The 23,361-nt window shown below is 38.3% G+C and overlaps 3 protein-coding genes across 5 annotated transcripts; 2 read left to right on the forward strand and 1 right to left on the reverse strand.

Moving 5' to 3' along the window:
• Nucleotides 1-1,251: 1,251 nt before the first annotated feature.
• Nucleotides 1,252-4,909, forward strand: tmem50a (transmembrane protein 50A). Its single transcript, XM_008399607.2, has 7 exons — nucleotides 1,252-1,466; nucleotides 1,944-2,049; nucleotides 2,246-2,358; nucleotides 2,868-2,935; nucleotides 3,830-3,922; nucleotides 4,062-4,122; nucleotides 4,216-4,909. Exons 2-7 carry the CDS (start codon nucleotides 1,948-1,950, stop codon nucleotides 4,259-4,261), a joined length of 483 nt encoding a protein of 160 aa, XP_008397829.1. The 5' UTR covers nucleotides 1,252-1,466; nucleotides 1,944-1,947; the 3' UTR covers nucleotides 4,262-4,909.
• rhd (Rh blood group, D antigen) lies at nucleotides 4,705-9,325 on the reverse strand. Of its 2 annotated transcripts, XM_008399609.2 has the most exons (10): nucleotides 9,099-9,325; nucleotides 8,651-8,837; nucleotides 7,969-8,119; nucleotides 7,669-7,816; nucleotides 7,334-7,500; nucleotides 7,042-7,179; nucleotides 6,832-6,959; nucleotides 6,669-6,748; nucleotides 5,208-5,281; nucleotides 4,705-5,117 (listed from the first exon to the last, which is right to left on the reverse strand). In XM_008399609.2, exons 1-10 carry the CDS (start codon nucleotides 9,247-9,249, stop codon nucleotides 5,091-5,093), a joined length of 1,251 nt encoding a protein of 416 aa, XP_008397831.1. In that variant the 5' UTR covers nucleotides 9,250-9,325; the 3' UTR covers nucleotides 4,705-5,090. The 2 variants fall into 2 exon arrangements, with proteins under 2 accessions (XP_008397831.1, XP_008397830.1); XM_008399608.2 differs by having other exon boundaries at nucleotides 4,705-5,281.
• A 900-nt stretch (nucleotides 9,326-10,225) lies between these two features.
• On the forward strand, nucleotides 10,226-22,024 carry maco1b (macoilin 1b). 2 transcript variants are annotated; one of them, XM_008399610.2, is made up of 11 exons: nucleotides 10,226-10,518; nucleotides 11,485-11,626; nucleotides 13,175-13,301; nucleotides 14,143-14,266; nucleotides 15,090-15,268; nucleotides 16,499-17,048; nucleotides 18,053-18,211; nucleotides 18,372-18,554; nucleotides 18,630-18,750; nucleotides 19,838-20,012; nucleotides 20,124-22,024. In XM_008399610.2, exons 1-11 carry the CDS (start codon nucleotides 10,439-10,441, stop codon nucleotides 20,324-20,326), a joined length of 2,043 nt encoding a protein of 680 aa, XP_008397832.1. In that variant the 5' UTR covers nucleotides 10,226-10,438; the 3' UTR covers nucleotides 20,327-22,024. The 2 variants fall into 2 exon arrangements, with proteins under 2 accessions (XP_008397832.1, XP_008397833.1); XM_008399611.2 differs by having other exon boundaries at nucleotides 16,502-17,048.
• The last annotated feature ends 1,337 nt before the right edge of the window (nucleotides 22,025-23,361 follow it).

The raw sequence follows: 23,361 nt of genomic DNA on the forward strand, positions 1-23,361 counted from the left end.
TGTGTGTGTGTGTGTGTGTGTGTGTGTGTGTGTGTGTGAAGAAGGCAATTAATTTAATTTCACGTAATTTTTCGCAGTAGAAGCCATTTGTTTGTTAAATACTGATGTTTGTTGTAAATTACGTATACTCACAAAAAACTAGATAATTAGTCCAAGTTTGTCGTTTATTGAATGTTGAGAAACTACAGCGGCTGTGATGCGCCACAGCAAAGGTAAACAAATGTAAAACAACCCGAACAGGTGATCAACTCTAAATCCCTTTGTCATTTAAAGCACACCGTTGCCATGGCAACCACCACGCGCTGAGCACAGTTTACGTTTAAAACATAACATTCGGTCTGTTAGGTAGGATATCAGATTTTCAGGTTTGATATTTATTTTGCGATCATTAATAAGCTCCCTGAACAGAGCGGTGGTTGATTAGTTAATTTTAAACTCCTGCTCTGCTTGTTATTTTGGTAATGGAACCGAAACGCACAGATTTGCGCAACACCTTATTGAAACAATAATTACTGAGATTATTATTGTTGCCGGTAACACCGGCTCATTAATTTGAACACGTTTTGTGGATTATTTTTTCTTGTTCTTTAATAAAGTTACGAACGTTTTGATAAACCAATTAAAGGAGGACGTGCTGGTCTCAGCCTCCTGGCAGCGTTCAGTTTGTCACTTATTGCCGCGATCGACATGTTGCACCGCTGCTCTAGCAAAGCACGAACAGTTCAGAAACAATATGAAATGGGAAAAAAGCTACTTATTAACTGATTAAGTCGTGTTTTAGATTGTTCATGAAAAACTAATCACTCACGGCTGCTCAGTGAACCCGTTGATTTTTTACAGCAGACAGCCGCTCCCCTCTCGTGTAGGTACTGCGTACCCCCGCTAAATCTTTTAGGGGTACGCAGTACCCTGCCGTACCCGCCTACTTTCACCCCTGATTATGATTCAAGCAAAAAATACTGTGAAAAGGAGCAGAGATACAAATTCACTATTGCATTTGCATCTCATTTTATGAAATTTCAACCACATGATTCAGTCTTAAATTCAATCATAGTTTTTGTCACTTTCTTATTTTAATGGTTTACAATAAAGTTAGTGTAATCGTCGCTTTTTTGTTTGTCTATTTATGACAAACAAAAAATATATTTATGACTTAGGATATTTTTGACACAAAAGCTTGAGTTAAAGTAAAAACACTTGTCACATATATAATATTCCTAAGAAAATAAAATATCATGTGGTACAATTTATTTGTCCGTTAACTATTTATTTATGTTTTTGCAAATTTGTATTTTACGTTTATTGCATTGCGATAGAAAAATCTAATTTTCTGCAGGGTGTTTGAAGGCAACAGGATTCACAAAGCTTGGGTGTGGATGTACTGCGCATGTGCACGAGAGCGCTTCTTGTCGGAAGCCAAGTCGGGTTAAACCAAAGGCTTGACATCAAAAACCGAACATAAAAAGGTAAATTATCTCTGAAACTCACTTTAAATATTACTTGTAACTCGCTCACGCATGTTTCCGTCAGTCGTTATCGTTGCCAGTCCTAATTATGACACTATTTTTCGTAACTTTATAACAAGAAACCTTCAAGGAAATGTTTGCTAGCGTTAAAGCGACGAACAAAAGAGACATTAGGAACAGGGGGTTGTCCTTTGAAAATACTATCATTTTCTACTGTGTAAAATCGCACTCATTCACTGTTTAGTTGTCTCATCGGTGTTAAAAACCTACTGGTTTAGACTATGAATCTTGAGGTACAGTACTATTGTACGAACTGGGTTTAGCATCGTATTTACTGTACAGCGACTGCGCAGTAAAGTATTTATTGCTTTCTCTCCCCCAATCTTGACGTGTATTTTGCTTCGTTTCTTTCTTTCTTTTAAGCAATGCAATGTATCCTTGTGGATTATTTTCTGTTCTTTTATTTTTTTTCCCCAGAGTCATGTCAGGATTTCTGGACGGAATCCGTTGCGGAGACTGTGAGTGCAATGTGGACTGGGGGGAGAGAAGAAATACCATCGCATCCGTAGCTGCTGGAGTTCTGGTATTTGCAATGATATATTTTGTCCAAATCGTATATGTTGTGGAAAGAGTAGTGTGAGCTACTGTGTTTGTTTTACCTTTGTTTTAATGTTCTAAAACACTGATCTAAGTGTGTGTAATAATGGCGAGAAAGATTTCTTTGTGATCTCATGTCGGCAGTCAACCATTGAGGGTAATTGTGCATCTTGTTTTTGCAGTTTTTCACAGGATGGTGGATCATCATTGATGCTGCTGTGAAATATCCCACCGAGGGAGAGTTTCATCATGCCTATCATACATGTGGAGTCATAGCCACAGTGGCCTTTCTCATGTAAGTGGAGGGATTTTTTTTTACACTTTTATTAAAAGTAATCTCTCAAAGTTCCATTATATGGTGTTTTGGAAGCTTGTATCTCCTTTTTTTTTTTTTTTTTTTTTTACTTTCCTATTCCCTATTGTCATGGATGAGTGGTAGCTTTCATCACATGACTTCATCTTGCAGTTTCAGTCATGTGATTAGTATGACTGAGTTAGTATGACTTTCTCTAGTCGGGGTACCTGGTGTTTAGATGCAAATTGGCACGGCCATTAATGGTAACGACCTTTTCTGTTTGTCATGAACAGCATAGATGTGATATCTCTCACCACTTTGTTAAAAAATGTCTGAAAACTTAATCAAGTCAAATTCCAGGGCAACTTTCTATGAGGCGGAAACGTCCATAAATGAGATTCGTTGACATCAGATTTTTTGGGTTGGGTTTGAAACCTTCATGTTTACGTATTTTTATAAACGGCTGAGATCATTGTCTTTAACTCTCTTCTTCTATTTGCCTTGTGTAGGATAAATGCTGTTTCTAACGGCCAAGTGAGGGGAGACAGCTACAGTGAGGGATGCCTTGGACAGACAGGTTAGTACATGGATGAGGTTTTTTTTTTTTTTGCAACTAGAGTCTTGTCTTTTATTCATAATTTTTTGCTTATCACCCACTTTTAGTGTAAATGTGAGTGGAAAACAACATTGAGTAGACTATTAGGATTTTTTGTATGGGTTTGAAAATATCTTTAGTGAATTTAATCTACTGCACTTTTTAAATCCAATTTCTGGTAGAATTTTACATTTTTGCAGCCTTTCTGGTGTGGGAACTACCAGCTTTTAGTGTAATCTTTAAACAATTCAGTATATGTATATAGCTCGAACAATGAATGTTGACTTAAGGCCTTTACTAAAATGAACATCCATTTATATACAGACATGCATATAAATGGAGTCCAATGTGATTGGACTGAATTCAGTCCAATCACATTGGCAGGTTTAAACTTGATTGCATGCGTTCACATTCAGTTCTAGTTAGAAGTGAGCATGTTAAATATTTTCCTTTCGTCTGAAGGTGACACTCTGGATCTTCTTACAGGCCCTGATGAGATGTTGACGAGTTTAAATGACTCGTGCTGGCTTGCACTAGTTTGAACTGATCAAACCACTGTTGTTTAGAAATGAGTACAGATCACTTTCTCAGTTGTAACTCTACAATAGTCCTATTGAGGTCTGCACTGTTCCTTGAGCCTGTTTGGAAGAGGGAAACCTCAAGATTGAATTAAAACATTGCCTTTCAAAGTCATTCTATTTGTTTTATAATCATTCCACTCTTGATAAAAAAACAATTCTGATTAGTCATTAAAAGCCCCAAACCAATCACTTTAATGTTCCTAAACTTCTCCCTGCTACTTTAAATGCAGACTAATCATGAAGTGCTGTACCATGTTGCCTGCGGTAACCCACCCGCACTTATCTCTCTTTGCAGGTGCTCGAGTTTGGCTCTTCATTGGCTTCATGCTGGCTTTCGGCTCTCTCATTGCCTCAATGTGGATTCTCTTTGGAGGATTTGTAGTGCCTCGTAAGTGGGATTTATGATATTGCCATGTAGTGTTCAGCAGGTAGTGCTTAGGTCTTAGTAAAATTTAAAGACTTTTACATTAATTGTACTTCACAAAGTATCACGGTTTGATAATCTTTATATAATTGTCTTTTTGCAGAGAAGCCTACTGTGTATCCTGGTATTGCCATTTTTTTCCAAAATGCATTCATTTTCTTTGGGTAAGTTTGTCATTAATTATTTGTATCTTTTATTCAATCCAATTATCAAAAAGAAACATTATGCTCATTATCTTTTCACTTTCTCTTATTTAGAGGTTTGGTCTTCAAGTTTGGGCGCACAGAGGATCTCTGGCAGTAAAACACTAACTGTCCATGGTTAAACACTCTTTCTATATTGTATGAGACAATATTCTTTAGCTGTCATCCATTTAAATATAAACCTTTTTTAGCTTTTACATTAAAATGTGTAATTTATATTCTTTGCTGCATTGTAGCTACACCATAACTAAGCACAAATTGTCATAGATTTCTGTAAAGTTCAAGGACTTTCAATGGTGGCACATCTTTAAATGTGTGTTTGCACTCAGACTGTATCCATCTTTTTATTATGGTTTACAAGTTGTGTATACCAAAATGTATATAGCAGAGCTTTACTGCAACATTTCCTTAGGTCGGCTCACTTCTTTAACAGATCATCCTTTTAATTTGAACTGTTCAGGTGGAGATTTGAATTGGGTGCAATTTGCAGGTGATACTTTAGAATGATTTGAATTATTATTGAATGTATCCATATGGGGTTTGAAAAATGTTTTCAGCTTTAACGGGTTATCTGCTCTATATTAAGTCAGATTAAATGTTGAATTTCACTCTTCCACAATAGAGGGTTTCAGAATTGTAAGGTGTTGTTGCTTTAACAGAGGTTTGGATTTCAGTTTTGTTGTTCTTTTCCTGTAAATCATTGAGTCAGTCTCCAGTAACAGCATCATTAAACACACTGGGTTGTAAATGAGTTTGTCTTTTCATCGTCCAGCCTTTCCTCTTTTTTTTTTTTTATTTCGCACAGACACATCTAATTTCTACTCTTAAGAAAAGCAAAAACAAAATTGTAAAAGTTATGTTCAGTAGCAAAGATTAATGTAGAAATGACGTATCCAAATGAGAGCTGATCATCTTTTTCCTTCATCTTCTCACTTCCGTACCACAAGGTTGGGAAACTGCAAAACACAAAACATCAAGTTCGCAGAATAGAAATGAATGTTATTGTTTCTGATATTTTTTTTTCTTTGAGATTTATGTGTGAATACCTCCCAGAAAGCCTGATCATCAAAGCATTTTTTGTTTTGTGGGGGTCTCCAAAACTTCCACTTGAGAAGAAAGGCTTTAAGACAGAAAGTATTTTGGTTAAAATTAGCTTAAGAATGCTGAAGCTTTATTTTAAGTTGGCATTTGTCTTTCAGTTTTTTCAATGTCTGTCAAATTAAAATGTCATTCAAAATGAATTTGTATCAAAACATTCAACTTATAATATGCATATTAATTCCACTCAATGTAGTTCAAATATTTAATCATTTAAATAATCTACATAGTCTACAGCTAATGAAAAGTCAGTTTCTCTGAAAACTGCAGACTAAAAAAAAAGTCATATAGAAATGTTATGTTGTGGCCATCAACTTCCCACACAATGATTGACGTGGTTGTCCATCAGTCATTGACGCTCTCCAGAGTAGGGTGAGCCCCAAAAGATTCTAGCAAGAGGGCTGTACCCAGACTTGATCATGGAAAGCTGAGTGGAAGAAAAAAGTGTGGTAGAAATGGGTGAACAAGATACAGCAGTCACGTAAGTGGTGTGAAGCAAAGTAAATTAAAGAGTGTCATGGAAGTTCAAAAGTTGTGGAGTCAGTGCTTCAAGAGACGCTTCGCAGGCATATCCATGACCTGGGCAGCAGCTGTTGCATTACTTGTGTCAAGCCACTCATGAACCAGAGCCAACATCAGTATTGTGTTACTGTGGCTAAGGAGATAAAGGACCTGACTGTTGCTCAGTGGTCCAAAGTCCAGTTTTCAGATGAAAGTCGGATTGTCATTTCATTTGGAAATCAATGCCCCGGAGTCTGGAAGAAGAGTGGAGAGGGACAGAAGCAAAGCTTCTTGAGGTCCAGTGTTGAATTTCTTCATTCGGTGACATTTAGGGGTGCCTTGGTACCTACTGGGTTTATTTTATTTTTTTGTAATCAATAAAGTAACACAAGTCAGCACAGTACGTCACCAGGAGGTTTTAGAGCATAGCATCTTTCCCTCTGCTGACGAGGTTCATGGAAACGCTGATTTCATTTTCCAGCAGGATTTGTCATCTGCCCATACAGCTAAAAGCACCGGGATCAGATTTAATGACTATGATTGGATACGAGTGGTCCGCACATTGGTCTGTTATCAAAAGGAAATAAGAGACCAGCAAATGAGTGGAAGGATGTTGATGAGGCACACTGGGCTTCTGAAACACCTCAGCAGAGTCGTATGCTGATGCCTCCATGCCATGCTGCACTCACTCTAAATGAAGCCTCAACCAAGTGTTAAGTCCATATACTGCATGTTACATGCACACTTCTGTACGATTTTCTTTTACTGTGATGTTCTAATAGCTCGAGAAACTACATTTTATGTTTTCATAGCTGTAAGCCGTATCATCAAAGTCAACCCAACTAATGAGCTTAGAATAAATCACATTGACTGTAATGGCTATATAACTAACTTATGAACAAACCTACCTGTTAGGGTTCCCATGGACAAACTTAAAGAGACAGTAGTAAAAAGAGTGCAGATGTGAAACACAGCAAAACGGACAGCCCTAAAACGAAACGAAAATTATTTTGTGGTGCTTCATCTTTTTTTTTTTTTTTATTGCATTGCGTTTGCTGAGTGCATTCTTACACAGTGTGGTCATCACAGTATTTAATCTGCAGGACCAGTTGTGCCAGCCACCCCAGCAGACCAGGAAGCCCGTGTGTGCTCAGAGCAGCGCAGGTGTCATGGCACTCAAATGCAATCAGCAAGTGGGACTGAAACAAAAAACAATGTTGAGCATAGGTTTAAAGTGTAGATCTTAGAAAATAAAGTGCTTAGGTACAGGTAGATAAAGACCTTAAGATATCTGTATCCCAGGGTTGACAATATGGCAGCAGTGAATCCGAGTGCCATGGCTTCCCACGGCTGTTGAACTACCGACACCGAAACCCCAACAGCAGCGCCGCCAGCAAGGATGCATGATTGCATTTGGATCTGGTTGAGGAAATTATGCAAAAAATTTCAAATATAGTGGCCAAGTTGATTATTTTCCTATATCTGGTACAAAAACAAGCTCAAGAAGTGTGTCCTGAAGCTGTACAGAAAGTTGCAAAAATAGTGTATGAGCATGCAAAGGATCACATCATACTAGGTTGAGTTTTCCCCTGGGACTGGAGAGCACAGCCAGAGCGGCTGCTGTCACAGCACTAATAGCAAGGGCCAGGTAGGTGCTGCACACCGCTTCCAGACGGGTTCGATCATCCACCACCAGTACCGAGTTAAAACTGGGCCAAAACATCCAGAGAAACACAACGCCTGGAGAGCAAAGACAATGCACAGTTCAATTTATCTTCAGTATTTTGATGCTGCACTTGGAATCAAAAATCAAAAGGTTAATTGTTATGGATCCAATTAGACATTGACACTGACTTAAATGTAACAATATGACATATTGAAATGTCTCAATATCAGTCTGTTACACACCCAACATTGAGAACAATCCTGATTTCTTGTCAAATTTCTCTTTCTCAAATCCCTGCTTTGAGCCATCTCTGTACAGGATCCACGTCAGCATGAGTCCAAAAAGGGCCCCGAAGACATGAAGCAGCATGATGCTGTTCGGAGGCCGGACCTGGAGCCAGAAAATATCATCCGCTAATGACAAATTTTATAATCTTTAGTAAAGAATGGCTTTAAAATATATGAACTGCTGTAGGAATCTGACTTTTGCGCCAGTCCTCACTCATGCATAATATACTGAAGATTTTCTAAGCAGAATCTCACTTTCAGGAGCGTCTGGAGGAGCCATTCATTCAGGACGAATCCTGTCACTTCCAGCAGAGCAATCAGGGTGAGCTGGACTGGGTTTGTCTTTCCAAGTACGGATCCAATTGAAATGAGTGCAGAAACAGCACACAACTCTGCCTTTATAATGCTACACGAAAACATCAATGGCAGAAAGGTTAGAGTGGTGCAAATCTGAATACAAAGGTGCAGTGTAAATAAGTTAGGATATTACTGAAATATGTTAACATAATATTAATATTGATTTCTACAGTTGTTTTTCCTTCCACTCAACTTTCCATTATTATGGTTAGATACAGTCAACTTGTTTAGCAATGACCTTTTGGGCCCATTGTAGGCTATGTGGAAGGTAGGAGGGATGCTCTACTGGGAAATATGAAGTCACCATGCTTGCGTATAGGTCAACATAGCATGCCAACATGTCAACATGTTGTTAACATATATGTGTTAAAAATGATTGTTTTTGTACAGTAATTAGTTAAAATTGGTAACATATAATATTGTTGTTTTCTAATGAAGGGAATTTTGGGTCTTCATGAACTGTAAGCCCTAATCTTGAAAATTAACAGAAATAAGTAGTTGAAATATAGCACTTAATAAATATTTGTAATATAGTTTGTATAATTAAATAACTAAAACAAATCCACTAACCATACCTTACCTTTTCAAATCAATTCTGATGATCTTGGTGCTGTACCAGGAGTCAATGCCGTTCAGTATAAGAGCCCATTGGGTGGCAATGACGGCAACAAGGAGGTTGAACCCAGAGCCGCTGAACCCATACCGCAATGGGAAGGTGCACAGGAAGCCAAAACCAAGAATCACCATCACATTCACATCCTGGAACTCTGGAAGACAACAGAAACCATGTGTCATTAAATCCAATAAATGCACTATAATTAGTAACTGTGTGACAAATAAACGTATCCATGCTGCCACCCATCAGTCACATCTGCAAGATCTATTAAGTTGATTTTGCATTTTAAGGCAGGCAAAGTTTCGTAAAATCCTATTCTTATTATATGCTATTTGATTAAATTGAAATACAATTCAATATTTGGAACCTAAGCCATCTTCTTTCTTGCTCCGAAAGAAATAAGTAAACTCACCTGGGTAAAAGTGAAGGAAGGGTTTCCTGTCAAGTTTGTTGGTTTCTTTGGTTTCGAAGCAAAGTGCAGCTATGATAATGAATCCAGTTTGTACAATAAGCAATAAAGGAGCCAAACGGGAACGCAGACTAGGAGCATATTGAGGAGCCATTTGTGGGGTGGCTGTTTGCTTTCTGCGTAGTTCTTTCACTTCAGACTCATAATCGGTGGCCACGACGGTTTGAAACTGGGTGCAACCAGCACAGCTCTTTATCAGCTGCTGGACAGGAAGACAGTCTGTATCTATTTTTTTTAAAATTGTGACAAAAATCTTCAGTGTAAATAAGAAAAAAAAAGTAATCAATTCTGAAAAAATGATCAATTTAATACAAACTGGTGCAATAACTTTTACAAAAATAAAATACATTTGTTTGTTTTTTTACTTTCATTAAATATTTCAAATTTAAAATAACACTCTTACAAATGTGAACGACTTCTTTATTAGATGCAATACAATTATATCCATCGTCCTCAATAGTTAAATCATCAGATTACAAAAACTAATAGATTAATTGAGAAGAGTTAATTTAATTAAGCCTTTCAAAACGGAAAATTCCCACCATCTGCCTTTTATTATATATAGGAACGTTTTCTCACATCTTTATTCTCTTTTCCGACACGTTTGTTTTCCCTGTGCACACTTTTTAACCTTTCACAAAGCACAGAGGCATTCAGCGCCTTGGGCCCAGACCCTCAACGACCCGCTCACAAAGGCACTGCTATAAATAGCTCCAACTGTTGGAATGGGGGGTTTTGTAAGTCACACAAAGAGAATTTTGTACCAAAGACTGCATATTTTTCTCATAATAAACCCAAAAACCTCCATAAAATGTCCCACCCCTTCCAGTATTTGATTGGTTAATCAGCTTTACCGGATTTATTTGTAAAGATGTGATTGGTTGATCGGGGAGACCTTCCAAACCTGTTTTCATGGCTTGCCACCGTTGTTTGTGACAGAAGAGAGCTGAGCGAGCTTCTTTGGTGAAACGTGATTGGCTAACAAGCCCGTCAGTTAAACCAGAAAGCCTTGGTGGAAATGCTGATTGGATGTCCAGTAAGTCTGTCAACGTCACGTATGTACAACACAGCGCGGTTTGTGCTTATTGAGCGTGCGCTAAGAGAAAAAGAGGAGGATCCCGAACTGAGTCCTTTATTTATTTCTTTGTGTTCAGCGGGGGGGAATAATAATAACAACAGCAACACACACCACAGGCATTTTATTTATTATCATTGTCAGTATACGCAAGAAAACTGGATAAGATTACAGCTGTTACTCGAAGGCCGAAGCCAAGGGGAGGAGGATGAAGCGGCGCAATGCGGACTGCAGCAAACTAAGACGGCCGTTAAAACGGAACCGAATCACCGAGGGGATATACGGCAGGTAACTTATACGGAACAAGTCTCCACCACGACTCTGCCGAGGTTTGGCCCCCGTAGAGTGAGCTACCTCGGCAGGACAGGCTGTTATTAAAGCTAGCTTTAGTTTTTTTCGCTGCACACCAGCAGGTAACATTAGCAGTTGAGCTAACTGAGCTGCTAGGCCCCAGTACAGCCTGTTTTGAGCAATGTCATTATGTTTATTTTATTGTACCTATGTAGATTATCGTAACCAAACAGCCCAGACTAACGTTTTTAAATGTTAAAGTTTCATCGCTCGGTGCTGTCAAATGTAGCTGCTTCCTGTTTAGCAACCTCAGAGGAGGGCTTTGTAGGTCTCTTGAGCTGTCCAAACTGAACCTGACAGGTTCCACCTCTGTGTGACTTCCTATATTTATACCTGATCAGTCAACAACCGCTAGCTCCAAAGTCTGGAGATATGGAGCAGCTTTTAAATTATTGAGATGGCGCCCACATCAAGAAACAGTAAATGGCTTAAAAATCTGTAATCATACAGATAAATATGGTTTTAAAATGAAAAGGGCTAAAAAAAAAACAGAATTAATGAGTTGGGACCACCCTCAAGAAGTCACCCTGTCATACCCTGATAATCGTTAACATGTCCTGGCCAAGCTCTTAGAAGGATTCATTAGTATGTCTGTATTTTATATATTATTTAACATAAGATGCTTGAACAAAGTGCATTTCTTAAATTATTCTGCCAGGCTTCATCCCATGCACACAAGTCAATATGAATGTATTCATTCGAAGTAGTTATGTAAAGACAATAGGATTTGAAAACGCATTAAAATAACTTTACATGATGCCAAGTTTATGTATGCAAGTAAAAAGAAAAAAACATAAGGGAACTACAGTGTTTTAAGTGCCAAAGTCTAGGACTACTATTAGCATTAGTTCAAAACCATGTTGTGTGTTTTCAAGCTAAAATATGACTCTTCTCTTTTTTTAGTACCTTCCTGTACCTGAAGTTCCTGGTTGTGTGGGCTCTGGTGCTGCTGGCAGACTTTGTGCTTGAGTTCAGGTTTGAGTACCTCTGGCCGTTTTGGCTCTTCATGCGGAGTGTGTACGACTCCTTCAGATACCAGGGACTGGTGAGTTGCTCTGGATTAGGATTTGCACTTTTTTTTTTTTTTTTTTTTTTTTTACATAAAACTGAATGAAAAGCATGAACTCAAACTTGGTATGGTCCCAGAAAATCAATTTTACAGAGGACTTTTAGAAACAATAAATAACTCTCATAACTAAGACACTGATGTGCATATTAGTGTGTCAGCCTGGTGGATTAAAAGCTGGATGTTTGGCAGACATAAAACAAGCATAAACATTTAGTATAGATGTTATAAATAGGCACTGGGTCACTTTGTCCCTCCCTTCTATTTCGAGCAAGAAAACAATCAATTTTTTAAAATCCATTTTAAACATAAACGGATAGACCACTGCGTACCAGTTTATGATATTACCATTAGAGTCATATAACCACATTTCCTTTCAATAGACTTTGAGTAAATGATAGAAAATTACTTTCAATTCTCAATCAAATTGGGTTCACAGCATCTGTGTGGCGGGTGGTTATTGAGTCATAGCTGTGATGAAACATCGTGGAGCAGATCGATCCATTTTGAACCTGAAGAAATGGGTTAAAATAGACCAAATGGCAAAGAGGACAAAGGAAAATAAGTAGCTTCAAAATGTTCTCTTGGGGTACAAAGTAATACATAAGCAGAAAAAATACAAAATAGCAAAAAAAAAAAGAAAGAAAAAAAAGAGAGAGATCAAATTGAGCAACACCATGTAAATCCTTAACAACTTCAATTAAAATATTTCAGTTTATTAGTATTTATTCACAACAAATGCCATCTCAAGGCACTTTGCAAGATCTGATTTATATGCAGAAATATAAAGTCAAGTCAGCCCAGTGATATACACACTTTCAAAGTATGTATTTGGGGAAACCCAGCTAGTTTTATCAAGTCATTGAATTTAAGGTAATTTTTCTTTCTTTGTTAACATCTTCCAGAGTTCCTTTTCTGGTGCTTAGGGGAATTCTAGATAGAGAATTAGTTGTACCAAAAGTTTATCCGAAAGAGTTTCATTTTCACCATGCACCCAGTCGCATCTCAACTAACTTTTGTTATTATTATTATAGATTTACTTGTAGAGACATGGCTAAAAAGTATGCTTGGCGTAAATTTCAGTTTTTATTTACTACAAAGATAAAATAAAAAATCCTGTTTGCCACAATTGCTGAAATTATAGCAATTGTGTTGCTGTAATTTCAATGAAATTCACTTAATCTCAAAAACATGTTTTTGTTTTTGTAAATCTCATTAGCTGCCTTTTCCTATCTGATGACTGAGTTTAGCTCCGACCAGGGCTGCACTTCTATAGTCATGTTTATATATTTATAATGTATGCTAATGCTAAGTTATAATAGCTCTATTCTGCCTTTGATGCATTAAAGCCCGTGTACAGCATGTTCTTGTTAAAATGTTTTGTGTAGGTGTTTGTTTGTGTTGCTGTTTCTCAACATGATGCTAGACAGAGAACCAAAGATATTATACTGTATTTACATAAGCTTCAGTGGTTAACTAAATGATCTCTTTTGTCTGTTTTCCTATCACCCCTCCTTTCCGTCTCAGGCGTTTTCAGTATTCTTTGTTTGTGTGGCGTTTACCTCGGACATCATTTGCCTCCTCTTCATCCCGGTGCAATGGCTATTCTTTGCTGCCAGTACCTATGTGTGGGTGCAGTATGTTTGGCACACAGGTAAGTGTTCTCCATGTTTTGATTTTCTTAACATTTCCTAGTTTCAATGTTGGATTGGACCAAGGTGAAAATTCAAAAAATTCAGAAGATTTTTTTTTTTCTGCCAGGTTTCTTCTGTCAATCAGATCTTTTGGCAGATACTTTAATTTCTTTTTAGCTGCAAAAATAAGGAAGACAATATCAGTTCATTTATGAGATGTACTAAACATCCTTTTTGTCGTTTCCCATCAAAGTCTCATTTGAATACTTTCCAAAAAGAGAAGTGGGTATTGTTTAAAACCACTGCGTTGTGTTTGCTTACTTGCAAACAAGATTTATTTCAGAAAAATTTGAATGACGGGTATAAGTGAGCTGCGCTCTCCTGATTACCTGTCAGACTGATTTAGTGGCGTCTGCCTGCGTTGACCAAAGGCCAGGTGTCGGATTGAAATCCAAGAACCTGTTGGTGGGAGGGACGCAGTGGTTCCCAGTTGCTTTCTGAACTCATCAGTGACATTCAGACTCTCAGCATGTCATAGGAGTATAAATATCTTGTTGCACCCCACAGCTTGGTGTTGAATGTTTGGAGTGCAGTGCTGCTAAGAAACAATAGGTTGAGTCTACTTCAGGGCACATTAAATCCTTACTGATAATAGTGCGATGATAGAAATCAGAAGACAAATCATAGATTCGTATTACAGAAATGTTTACACCTGTTTTTTTTTATTTTTATTTTTTATGTAAAAATCCTATCAGACTGTATTTAAAAGGTTTCTGTTTTTATTTTAACAATTTTACCCACTTTTAATCCCTCAAGTTTAAAATGAGATTCTGACACTTGTGCTTTGTTTCCTTGATGCAGAGAGGGGTGTGTGTCTCCCTACTGTGTCACTATGGATACTCTTTGTGTATATAGAGGCGGCCATCAGATTCAAAGACCTGAAAAATTTCCACGTGGACTTATGTCGTCCTTTTGCTGCACATTGGTGAGCGTCACTTCTGTTTTATCAATGGGAAGTGTATCGTATGAGTTAAAAATCATGTTCTACAGCTAGTCTGTGCTTTTTTTTTTGTGCATATACTAGCTAATTATTATGCAGATTTTAATGGGCCATTTTGTTATGCCTTTTTTGACCACAAATATGTAGCATAATGCATATTTGTCAGTTTTTTGGAAACCAATGATTTCCTTATTTTCCTTATTGACTTTAATACCATTGGTTTGTTGTGGAGATGTACTGATCCAATATTAATAGCTTTATCGGCCCCAGTATTGAGAACAATTTTAGATCGGGTAGACAAATACCCAATCTAGAATATCCTTATATGTCTACCCTTATGGTTGACACATAAGGGTAGATCTGTCTAGTCTAATTCTGTGGTTTGTGCTTTATTTATTTAACGTTGTATTTACAATTCATAATTATATTTTCTGAACCATTTGAAAGAAGGTTTGTTGCAGTTAATTTTTCTTTTACATATTTGACCAAGGTAGTCAGCCTATGTTTTTGTTTTGAGATATTGTTTTATAATCTAATTCTTCCTGACTCCTTTACTGCGTTCCTTGGTCTGCATAATGCCGTTTGTTTGCTGAAGTTCTCTAACAAACCCCTTAAGACTTTTTTTTAATGAAAACAAAGTCTTATTTCCTTCCCGTTTCACAATTGCATACTATTTTGTTTTGGTCAATTACGTTTTGTGGTTGCTTTATGACAACATTTTAAAAAGATCAAGTAATATGAATAATGTTGTGTTTTAAGTCATTATTGCTCTGAATTCAACAAGACTTCTCTGCATCCGTCTTTGTAGCATTGGCTATCCCGTAGTCACGCTGGGCTTTGGCTTCAAGAGCTACGTCAGTTATAAAATGCGTCTCCGGAAGCAGAAGGAGGTGCAGAAGGAGAACGAGTTTTATATGCAACTTCTACAGCAGGCTCTGCCTCTGGAGCAACAGATGCTTCAAAGGCAAGAGCGAGAAGCAGAAGAAGGTAAGAGTCCGGCATGAAGTTCTTTGTGTTGATGGGAGATTCCCAGATTCAGAGGTGTTGCTGATGCATAAAAACAGATTTTCTTGGAATGTTGATGGAGCATCGATATGGAGTCTGCATTAAGAGATGAAATTTAATAATTACCTGTTAGCTGCTCAGTTTGAACATGTTCAGAAGGAGGTAGTGATAAAATGTGCGATAAAAAAGTATTTGTCCCTTTTGCAGATTTATTTATTTTGCACCTAAATGTTTGAAATCACCAAGCAAATTTGGTCATCAAACATAGCCTGAGGAAATTCAAAAAGCACAGATGAGATCTTCATTTTACAAAAATGCTTTGATTAAATCAACGAACACGAGCCTCCCTCAGAACTTCTTCCTGCCTTCAGCTGATAATAAAGCTCATTAAGCTGATGTGGAGTGTTACAAATAATCTGTGTATCAGACAGTTGCCTTTCTAAAGGGCTAAGCATGTGGTGCTCTGTGATGCCTTGTTTTGAAGGGGTCACCATTCCCTCAGGGTGAAGTCCAGTGAGCTTTTCAACCTGTTCAGTTTTTGTTATGGCAAGGAGTGGTGTGTGTCAAATACACACAGAACAGAGGTAGTGGCTGGGTCTGATCCCACAGACACTCTGCAATCGCCAGAGCGCTAGTTTACCTTTGCACAAATCAGTGCATTTACTTTGCTTAACAATTCATGGCCGATACGGTTTTAGCAAATATTTTCACAAAGGACCAGGCTGGTTTGGTTCTTTATAAATTTTAAGTTCCTTGATTGTAAACTGCATGTTGCACTTAACCAGATAATCCTTGATATCAAAGTTTGTTTAATGTTCTGAAACATGTCAGTATAATAAGGTGGTGAAAACAAGTTTTCTGTCAGGTTTTTTTCCCCATAGCAATGTGCATGTTAATACCTGAAGCGTGGACCTTACCTTTCTATTCAAAACCTGTGGTTGCAAGTGCACCTGCTGTACAGTATAAGCAAACACACTGTGCACATACTGAACACGAGAGTACTCATTTAATTAAATTATATAGATAAATAAAAGAAGTGATGTGATTGTTTTCATACAAAACTGAAAATTTGTTTTTGTTTTAGATGCAAAACACCGGCATCTTTTTTTAAAGAAAAAACCCCCCATAAATAATAAATGACAGTGCAAATATGAATAATATTGTCAAATATTTCATGTGTATCTTCTTGTCTTTTCCTGTTTTGTGAAACAGCAGCAGCTAAAGGAATATCTGAGGTGGACACACCTCAAGTGTCACAGAATGGCACCCCAGCCAATAAAAAGACATCTGTGCCATTACCAGAGCTGGAGTATAAAGAAAAAGGGAAAGAAGGAAGGAGCAGCGGGGATACGAAAAAGCAACACAACAGCATCCTGCCGTCATCGGTGGACTCTAAACTGCAGGAGGTGGAGTACATGGAGAAACATATAAACAACAAGAGACTGACCACAGAGCTGGGCAGCACAGAGAACCTGTTGCTTAAAGAGGACAACAATTCCTCCTGTTCATCTTCATCGTCAACCTCCTCCTCCAAAAATTACAAAAATACTAACACCAACCCCGCAATGCTCAATTCCCTGCCGTGCGGCCACAGCGCCACCAACGGCAGCGTGCCCACCTCGGTACAGCCGTCTTCCGTGGGGAAGAACGAGAAGAAGCACAAGTTAACGGTGGGGAAAGGGACGTCGGGCGGTTCCCACAGGGACCCCACCGACAACTGCATCCCCAACAACGAGCTGAAGAAGCCAGAAGCACTTGTTAGGTATGAAGCGCTTCCACCCACTAACAGTTTGTAGCTCTATGCTACTCAACAAAGTGTATATTTATAATGTTTGCTATCTTTAGTACAACGTTGGCTTTGAGCTTCAGACTAATAGATGTTCAGTTTTTCCTTTTGTGTGGTCCACTTTTAAATAAATCCCACTTTTTGTTTATTAGAGTTTAATATTGTTGGAGCAGAGAACTGAATGCAAGTTTTAACTTGTTAGTTAAATTTCTTGGTAAAAGAGAAGTATTGGACATTCCATAGATTGGGATGAGCCAGCTTCTCCTTTATTTCCTCTAATTGAAGACCTGAAACTTTATTTTTTCCCAGTTCATATTTCACTTAGACAAAAAAAATAAATAAATCTGCACCACCTTCACTCAAAACACATCAACCTACTCCGTGAACCTGGAGTCACTGGAGCAACATAGGCGTTGATGCAGTGATGGCAATGATCTTGCAATTCTTTGATTTTCTGAAGTAACCTGCTGCTTTGTGTATCTCCTTTTTTCTCTGCCACTTGGGATGGGATATTTGTAAATACCCAGACTGCATCTGGGTAACAGCTGACGGACAGCAGATAAAATGAAACAAATGCTGGAAAAATGTTTGGTTTTCAAGACTGTCCTGTTTACTGCCCTATTTCTAAAATCATCCATCTCCTCAATGTCAGTGGTTTTGCAGATTCCATCTTTAAAATGAGATGTAAAAATATCTGCAGGATATTTACACTAAGCCTTAAACAAATCTGCAAAAGAAAAATAAAACGAGAAATTCAGCCCATAATTTTGACATGTTATCAAATGAAACTTGGCTGCAAACTTCTTATATTTATGAACATTTTCATACGTATGAGCTTAATGCTACAGGTTTGGTACTTTTGTTTCTCTTACCTCGTCCTGTTCCAGAACATCAACTCCTCTGGAGGAACGATGTTTACAAAAAGAAAATGCTTCTTACCAATAAGCATATCCTCTGTTTTCACCCCCCACCTTGCACAGACTGGAGCAGGACATTAAAAAGCTGAAGGCGGACCTGCAGGCCAGCCGGCAGGTTGAGCAGGACCTCCGCAGCCAGATTGGCTCGCTGGGCAGCGCTGAGCGCTCCATACGCACCGAGCTGGGCCAGCTGCGCCAGGAAAACGAGCTGCTGCAGAACAAGTAAGTTGCACAATTCTCTGGGAAATCTGTTTACAGTTAGGGTAGTGAGGCCTAAAAAAGTTTGGAAGTATTGTTCTGAAATTGTAGGAATGTTTTGTGGACGATGGGTATTTTATGTCAAGTTGCCAAATGTGTTCTGTGTTGTTTTTCAATGTACTAGGCTTCACAATGCTGTGCAGGCGAAACAAAAGGACAAACAGACAGTCGGCCAATTAGAGAAGAGGCTCAAATCAGAACAGGAGGCCCGAGCTTCAGCAGAGAAGCAGCTCACAGAAGAAAAGAAGAGAAAGAAATTAGAGGAGGCCACAGCGGCCAGAGCAGTAGCGCTAGCAGCAGCATCTAGGTATGTTGCAATCTCACTCTCTCCACCAGTGTTTATCCTTGAGATTCACTAAATTTTTGCTGTTTCTTTTTCCAGAGGGGAGTGCACAGACACGCTGCGGCGGCGAATCTCTGAGTTAGAAGCAGAGGGTAAAAAATTAACAATGGACATCAAGCTGAAAGAGGAGCAGATACGGGATCTTGAATTAAAAGTTCAGGTAGGCATTACTCAGAGCAATCAGGTAGCAGGAAATTCAGCTTACATGTTTAGTGTCTTGCGTATAATCAGCTCTGGCAGTTCTGAGTTGTTGCATTATCCTGTTTGATTATGAGAAGCCAGAATTCATCTGGATAGAAGTGCTGGTTTTTAGATCTTCTTTCTGCATTTTCATCAGCTTACAGTACCAGCAGAAACAAAGTTGAGTCCAAGTATTACTCTATGCAAAATAAGCATAGAATAATACTTAGCTAGATTAGCCAAACCCTTGTGAGAAATTACTTAAACTCACTTTAGACATAGTTTGTCATCTTTAAAGCAAAATGGCCAGCTTTTCTATTTGTTTTAAATTATTGTTGTCAAATCAAGATAAAAATCTACATTCACACATGTGCCAATTATTCTTTGTGCTGCATCACCAAAATCCAGTACAGTCTATACCATCACCATCAGTCCAGTCAACACCACAGAGAAAAAGTAAGAGAAATCTTGTTGTTTTAGGAGCGAGACAGAGAGAAGGTGTTTGGATTAGCTTCAGCGGTATGAAATCAGATTGTATGCTTAGTCACTGGTCTGGAAAAACACCTAACTGGTTCAGGCAGAAAACCACGTTGAATCATTTGGCAAATAAGCACAAAAACCATTCTGATGGAAAATTCAAACGGGCATTTATCAGGTTAAGCTCTGAAGACTTTCACTGTCATATTTAGTGTTTGTTTTTTAACCTTGCATTCTCTCTAATCTCTATCGTGGCTTTAGGGTCAGTGGCGTGAAACTGGCTCAAACATGTGCAGTTAAACCTTTTGCAGCTTGAATGCTTCAAAATCTTAGAAATATGTCAAAAACTTCAAACTGGTCATATTAATTCCTGCTGAATTCTTTTGTGACGTATTCTTTTTTTAAAACAGCTTATTTTCTGAAATCCTGTGCTTCAAATTAATACTTCATTACTGCGGCATATTGCTTTTTTGTAATCAGTTTACCTGTTTGTGAAAACGAATACACCACTGGATAAATTCATTCTTCTTTCCACAAAGTACCTTAGGGTGATTGTCTGACCTTGTGTGCATAACTTGTTTATATTCCAGGAACTTCATAAATATAAGGAAAATGAAAAAGACACAGAGGTGCTGATGTCAGCGCTGTCAGCCATGCAGGACAAAACTCAGCACCTTGAAAACAGCCTGAGCGCAGAGACCAGGATCAAACTGGACCTCTTCTCTGCACTTGGAGATGCCAAGAGACAGCTGGAAATTGCACAAGGTGCACAAAATATTTCCCAATATGTTGCCATTAATAGAACTTTGATATATTGGTTTTTAACTGAAGTAAATGAATCGTTTTTTTTTTTTTGTTTGTTTTTTTTTTTTTTAGGTCAGATCCTTCAGAAGGATCAAGAGATCAAAGACCTGAAGCAGAAGATAGCAGAAGTCATGGCCGTCATGCCCAGCATCTCTTACACAGCCGACACCAGCAGCATGACCCCTGTGACCCCCCACTACTCCTCAAAGTTCATGGACACCAGTCCCTCCAGCCTGGACCCCAACGCTTCTGTTTACCAGCCCCTCAAAAAGTGAACGCCTTTTCTCTTCTCTTCTGTTCCGTTCTGTTCTGCCCCTCCCTTCCCTCCATCCGCCCTCTACACTTTTACTGCTCCCGCAGGCCCCGTCATGTCGCGGCTGAGACAGAAGTTTTCTTCTGTTCTCTCTTTTTTGCCAGGTCAGAAGGATGTTGTATTGTGTGACTGTGTTTGTTGTAGTTAAAACAAAAGACAAAAAAATTAATAAATAAAATACCCCAAACCACCTAAAAACTGACATCCCCTGGAAAATTAGGAAGCCCCGGTTGTTTTTATTTAAATGTCTAGTGAAACCTCACAGATTCAGGCGTGTAACTTCATCTCAAGGGTGCAGCTCCTCCGTCACTGCAGCCTTCTACCAGCTCTCGGGGAGAGGCAGATGAGTTTCTTTTGCTTCATTCTGCTGTGACTCATAGCTCCATGTATTTGGCACTTGGTTTTTGCACCAGTGGTACAACCAGAGGAATGTATTTCGCTGATGGAGCGACGTGTCCTCTAATTGCAAAACCAGACACAGTTGTTTTCTTTCGCCGTACTCGTTTTTTCAAATCTAATGGCTAAAAAACAAAAACAAAAAAAAAAAACATGCAAGCAAAGTTTGAAATAAATTGCAGATTAAGTTGTATCAGAACCTGACCCTTATGAGATACTTACAGTATGATTAAGAATGCAATGGTTTCTCAGTACTTAAAAATGTTGCGTGTGTAAAATGATGCAAGTGGTTTTTATTAGGGAAGAAAAGTAACAAATCTTCCATCCAAGTTTTCTCCCTCAAAAAATATTTCCACAGAGGTGAATTTGAAAACCTCAGTATTCATTCAGAGGACTTGTATGATGACTTCACAGTGTCCTGTGTGAAGTCATCGAGGTGAGGACAAAGCTCGGCCCAAAAAGCTCATAAAATAGTTGTGACATACTTAATTTGGAAATGTTCCTCTTGGCAGAGTCAGCGGGAGGAAATTCCATTAACCAGTTTCAAGATACACTTTTGAAGAACTGTTGTTCTTTAACCAGATTCATTTAAATAAAAAAACAAAAAGAAGGCACCATAGCTCATTTGTGCTGCCTGAAACCCTAAATCTTTCAGTCCTACATTTTAACATCCACAATGACGGACAGGGCTTTGTTCGAATGGAATATAATTCCACTTCAGACTTCCTGTTTTCTTAAATGTGTTCCAAAACTGTATTGCAAATACATTTGCGCTCACATATTTGTCAACATCCAGTTAAATACCACTCAGTGTAGTCTACCCCAGGCAGAGGATTTGGTCACCTGTTTTGTTGTGAACTCTGTAGTCAAATTGAAATGATGTTTCTTTTTAGCAAATCTTGGGTAACCACCTCGCTCCCATTTCTGGTATTCTTCGAGAAGTATCCTCGAGTCTGACATGGTTTCACCATCGCCTGAAATGATGATTATCTCACACACACACACACACGGTTTTGTTCACCTACTGTATACGGAGAAGCATTTGCTGCCTTGTTATCCCACTCGGCTTCTTGAAAAATGTGAAAATTACAGTTTAGTCAGTTGTTCTGTCAACTGATGGGTGAACGTAAACAAGTTTTGTTTTATTTGTTTTTTGTTTTCTATGCCCACAGTCACAGTTAAGTTCTCTCCTAGGTCTGACCTTGGCTGCGCTCTCGCTCTGTGAGGTTTACAGGAAATAAAAAAAAATTTTCTTGCAAACTTATGTACCTGTTGGTTTTGTTTTTTAACTCATTTTGCTGAACATTTTGTAAGGCATTATAGAACGAATAAGTGGTAAGATTGCAACTAATTTGTTATATATATATTTATAGATGTGTATTTTTTTCTGTGCAGATTTAATCTCTTTGCTTTTATGTTTAACAAATTAACATTTTTTTTTTAAATAAGTCAGTATTTGGTTCTACCAAATACTGACTTATATCTTCTTTTCACCACTAGGAGGCAGTGCAAATCAAAACAGATTAACTGTCCACACAGGATCTTGTTAACTCTGACTAGACCCATTATTCTATATTTTTAAGACCATAAAATCCAATTTAGCTGTGACCAAAGGAAAAAAAAAGAATAAAATATTCATGAGTGCTACTGAGCACAACTATTTAGTGCATTGTGACTACAGCTGTGACAGGTTTGGTGGGTAGATTAGGGCCTTGGAAAACATGAATATGTTTTTCTTTTAACCTCATAGTCCTGCATTTTTTACGTTTCATATTTAGATTTTGAGTGTTTGATTTTATTCCGAGCTATGTTGTGAAAAGACGAGACATTTATTACTGAGAGATTTTGATCTAAGTGATAATTCCTCCAGCTCATTTTTTTTCCCCTTTCTCGAGGATAAGGAGCCTCTTCCTAACTAGAACAATGCATGAAGGAAGCCCTCTGCTCAGCATTCTGCCATGTTCCAGCCATGCTGAAGCACACCTGATAAACCGGCGCAACGAGAAAACTGATGGCGAAATTCCTCATTCCTTCCCTCTTAATCACGCTTTAACAAATGTGAAGCATTTGACTCACTTTATGCTGGTGATTTGTGATGCTTTGTTACAAATCTATTAACAAATATTAAAACAAGAGGATCTAAATGGTAGCTTAAAGGAATTATCAGAAAATCGAGAAAGCCGGGTAAATCTGTGCATTAGTACAAACATGTTTTCAGCTGCAACTCACGGAAGAATTGGAGATGTTGCAAGTTGGTAAACCTGCTCACGTACACCTCTATAATTTTTACCCCCGGCTGTTGCTCCAAAATCCAAGGCATAATTTTCCACACTTCACTGGTCTCTGAGTCTGCAGCCGGCTGAAAAGCAGCAGCAGCACTTCACTAAAACTATATGACCAAGCAGAATAACTAGCTCTTTAAATTGTTTTGGATACTCATGGTTTCAGATCTGATTATATTAGATGGGAAAGCAAGAAAGGTCACTTCTTGCCAAGATCCAATCTGTTGTTATCCCTAATGTTGCATAATGTGTCCCCAGGAACATCTTAACCCCCTGAACTTATGTCTCTGAGCTTGTCATCTGATGTGAAGTCTGGTTT

The sequence above is a fragment of the Poecilia reticulata genome, linkage group LG22 (assembly GCF_000633615.1).
Source record: "Poecilia reticulata strain Guanapo linkage group LG22, Guppy_female_1.0+MT, whole genome shotgun sequence".
NCBI lineage: Eukaryota > Metazoa > Chordata > Actinopteri > Cyprinodontiformes > Poeciliidae > Poecilia > Poecilia reticulata.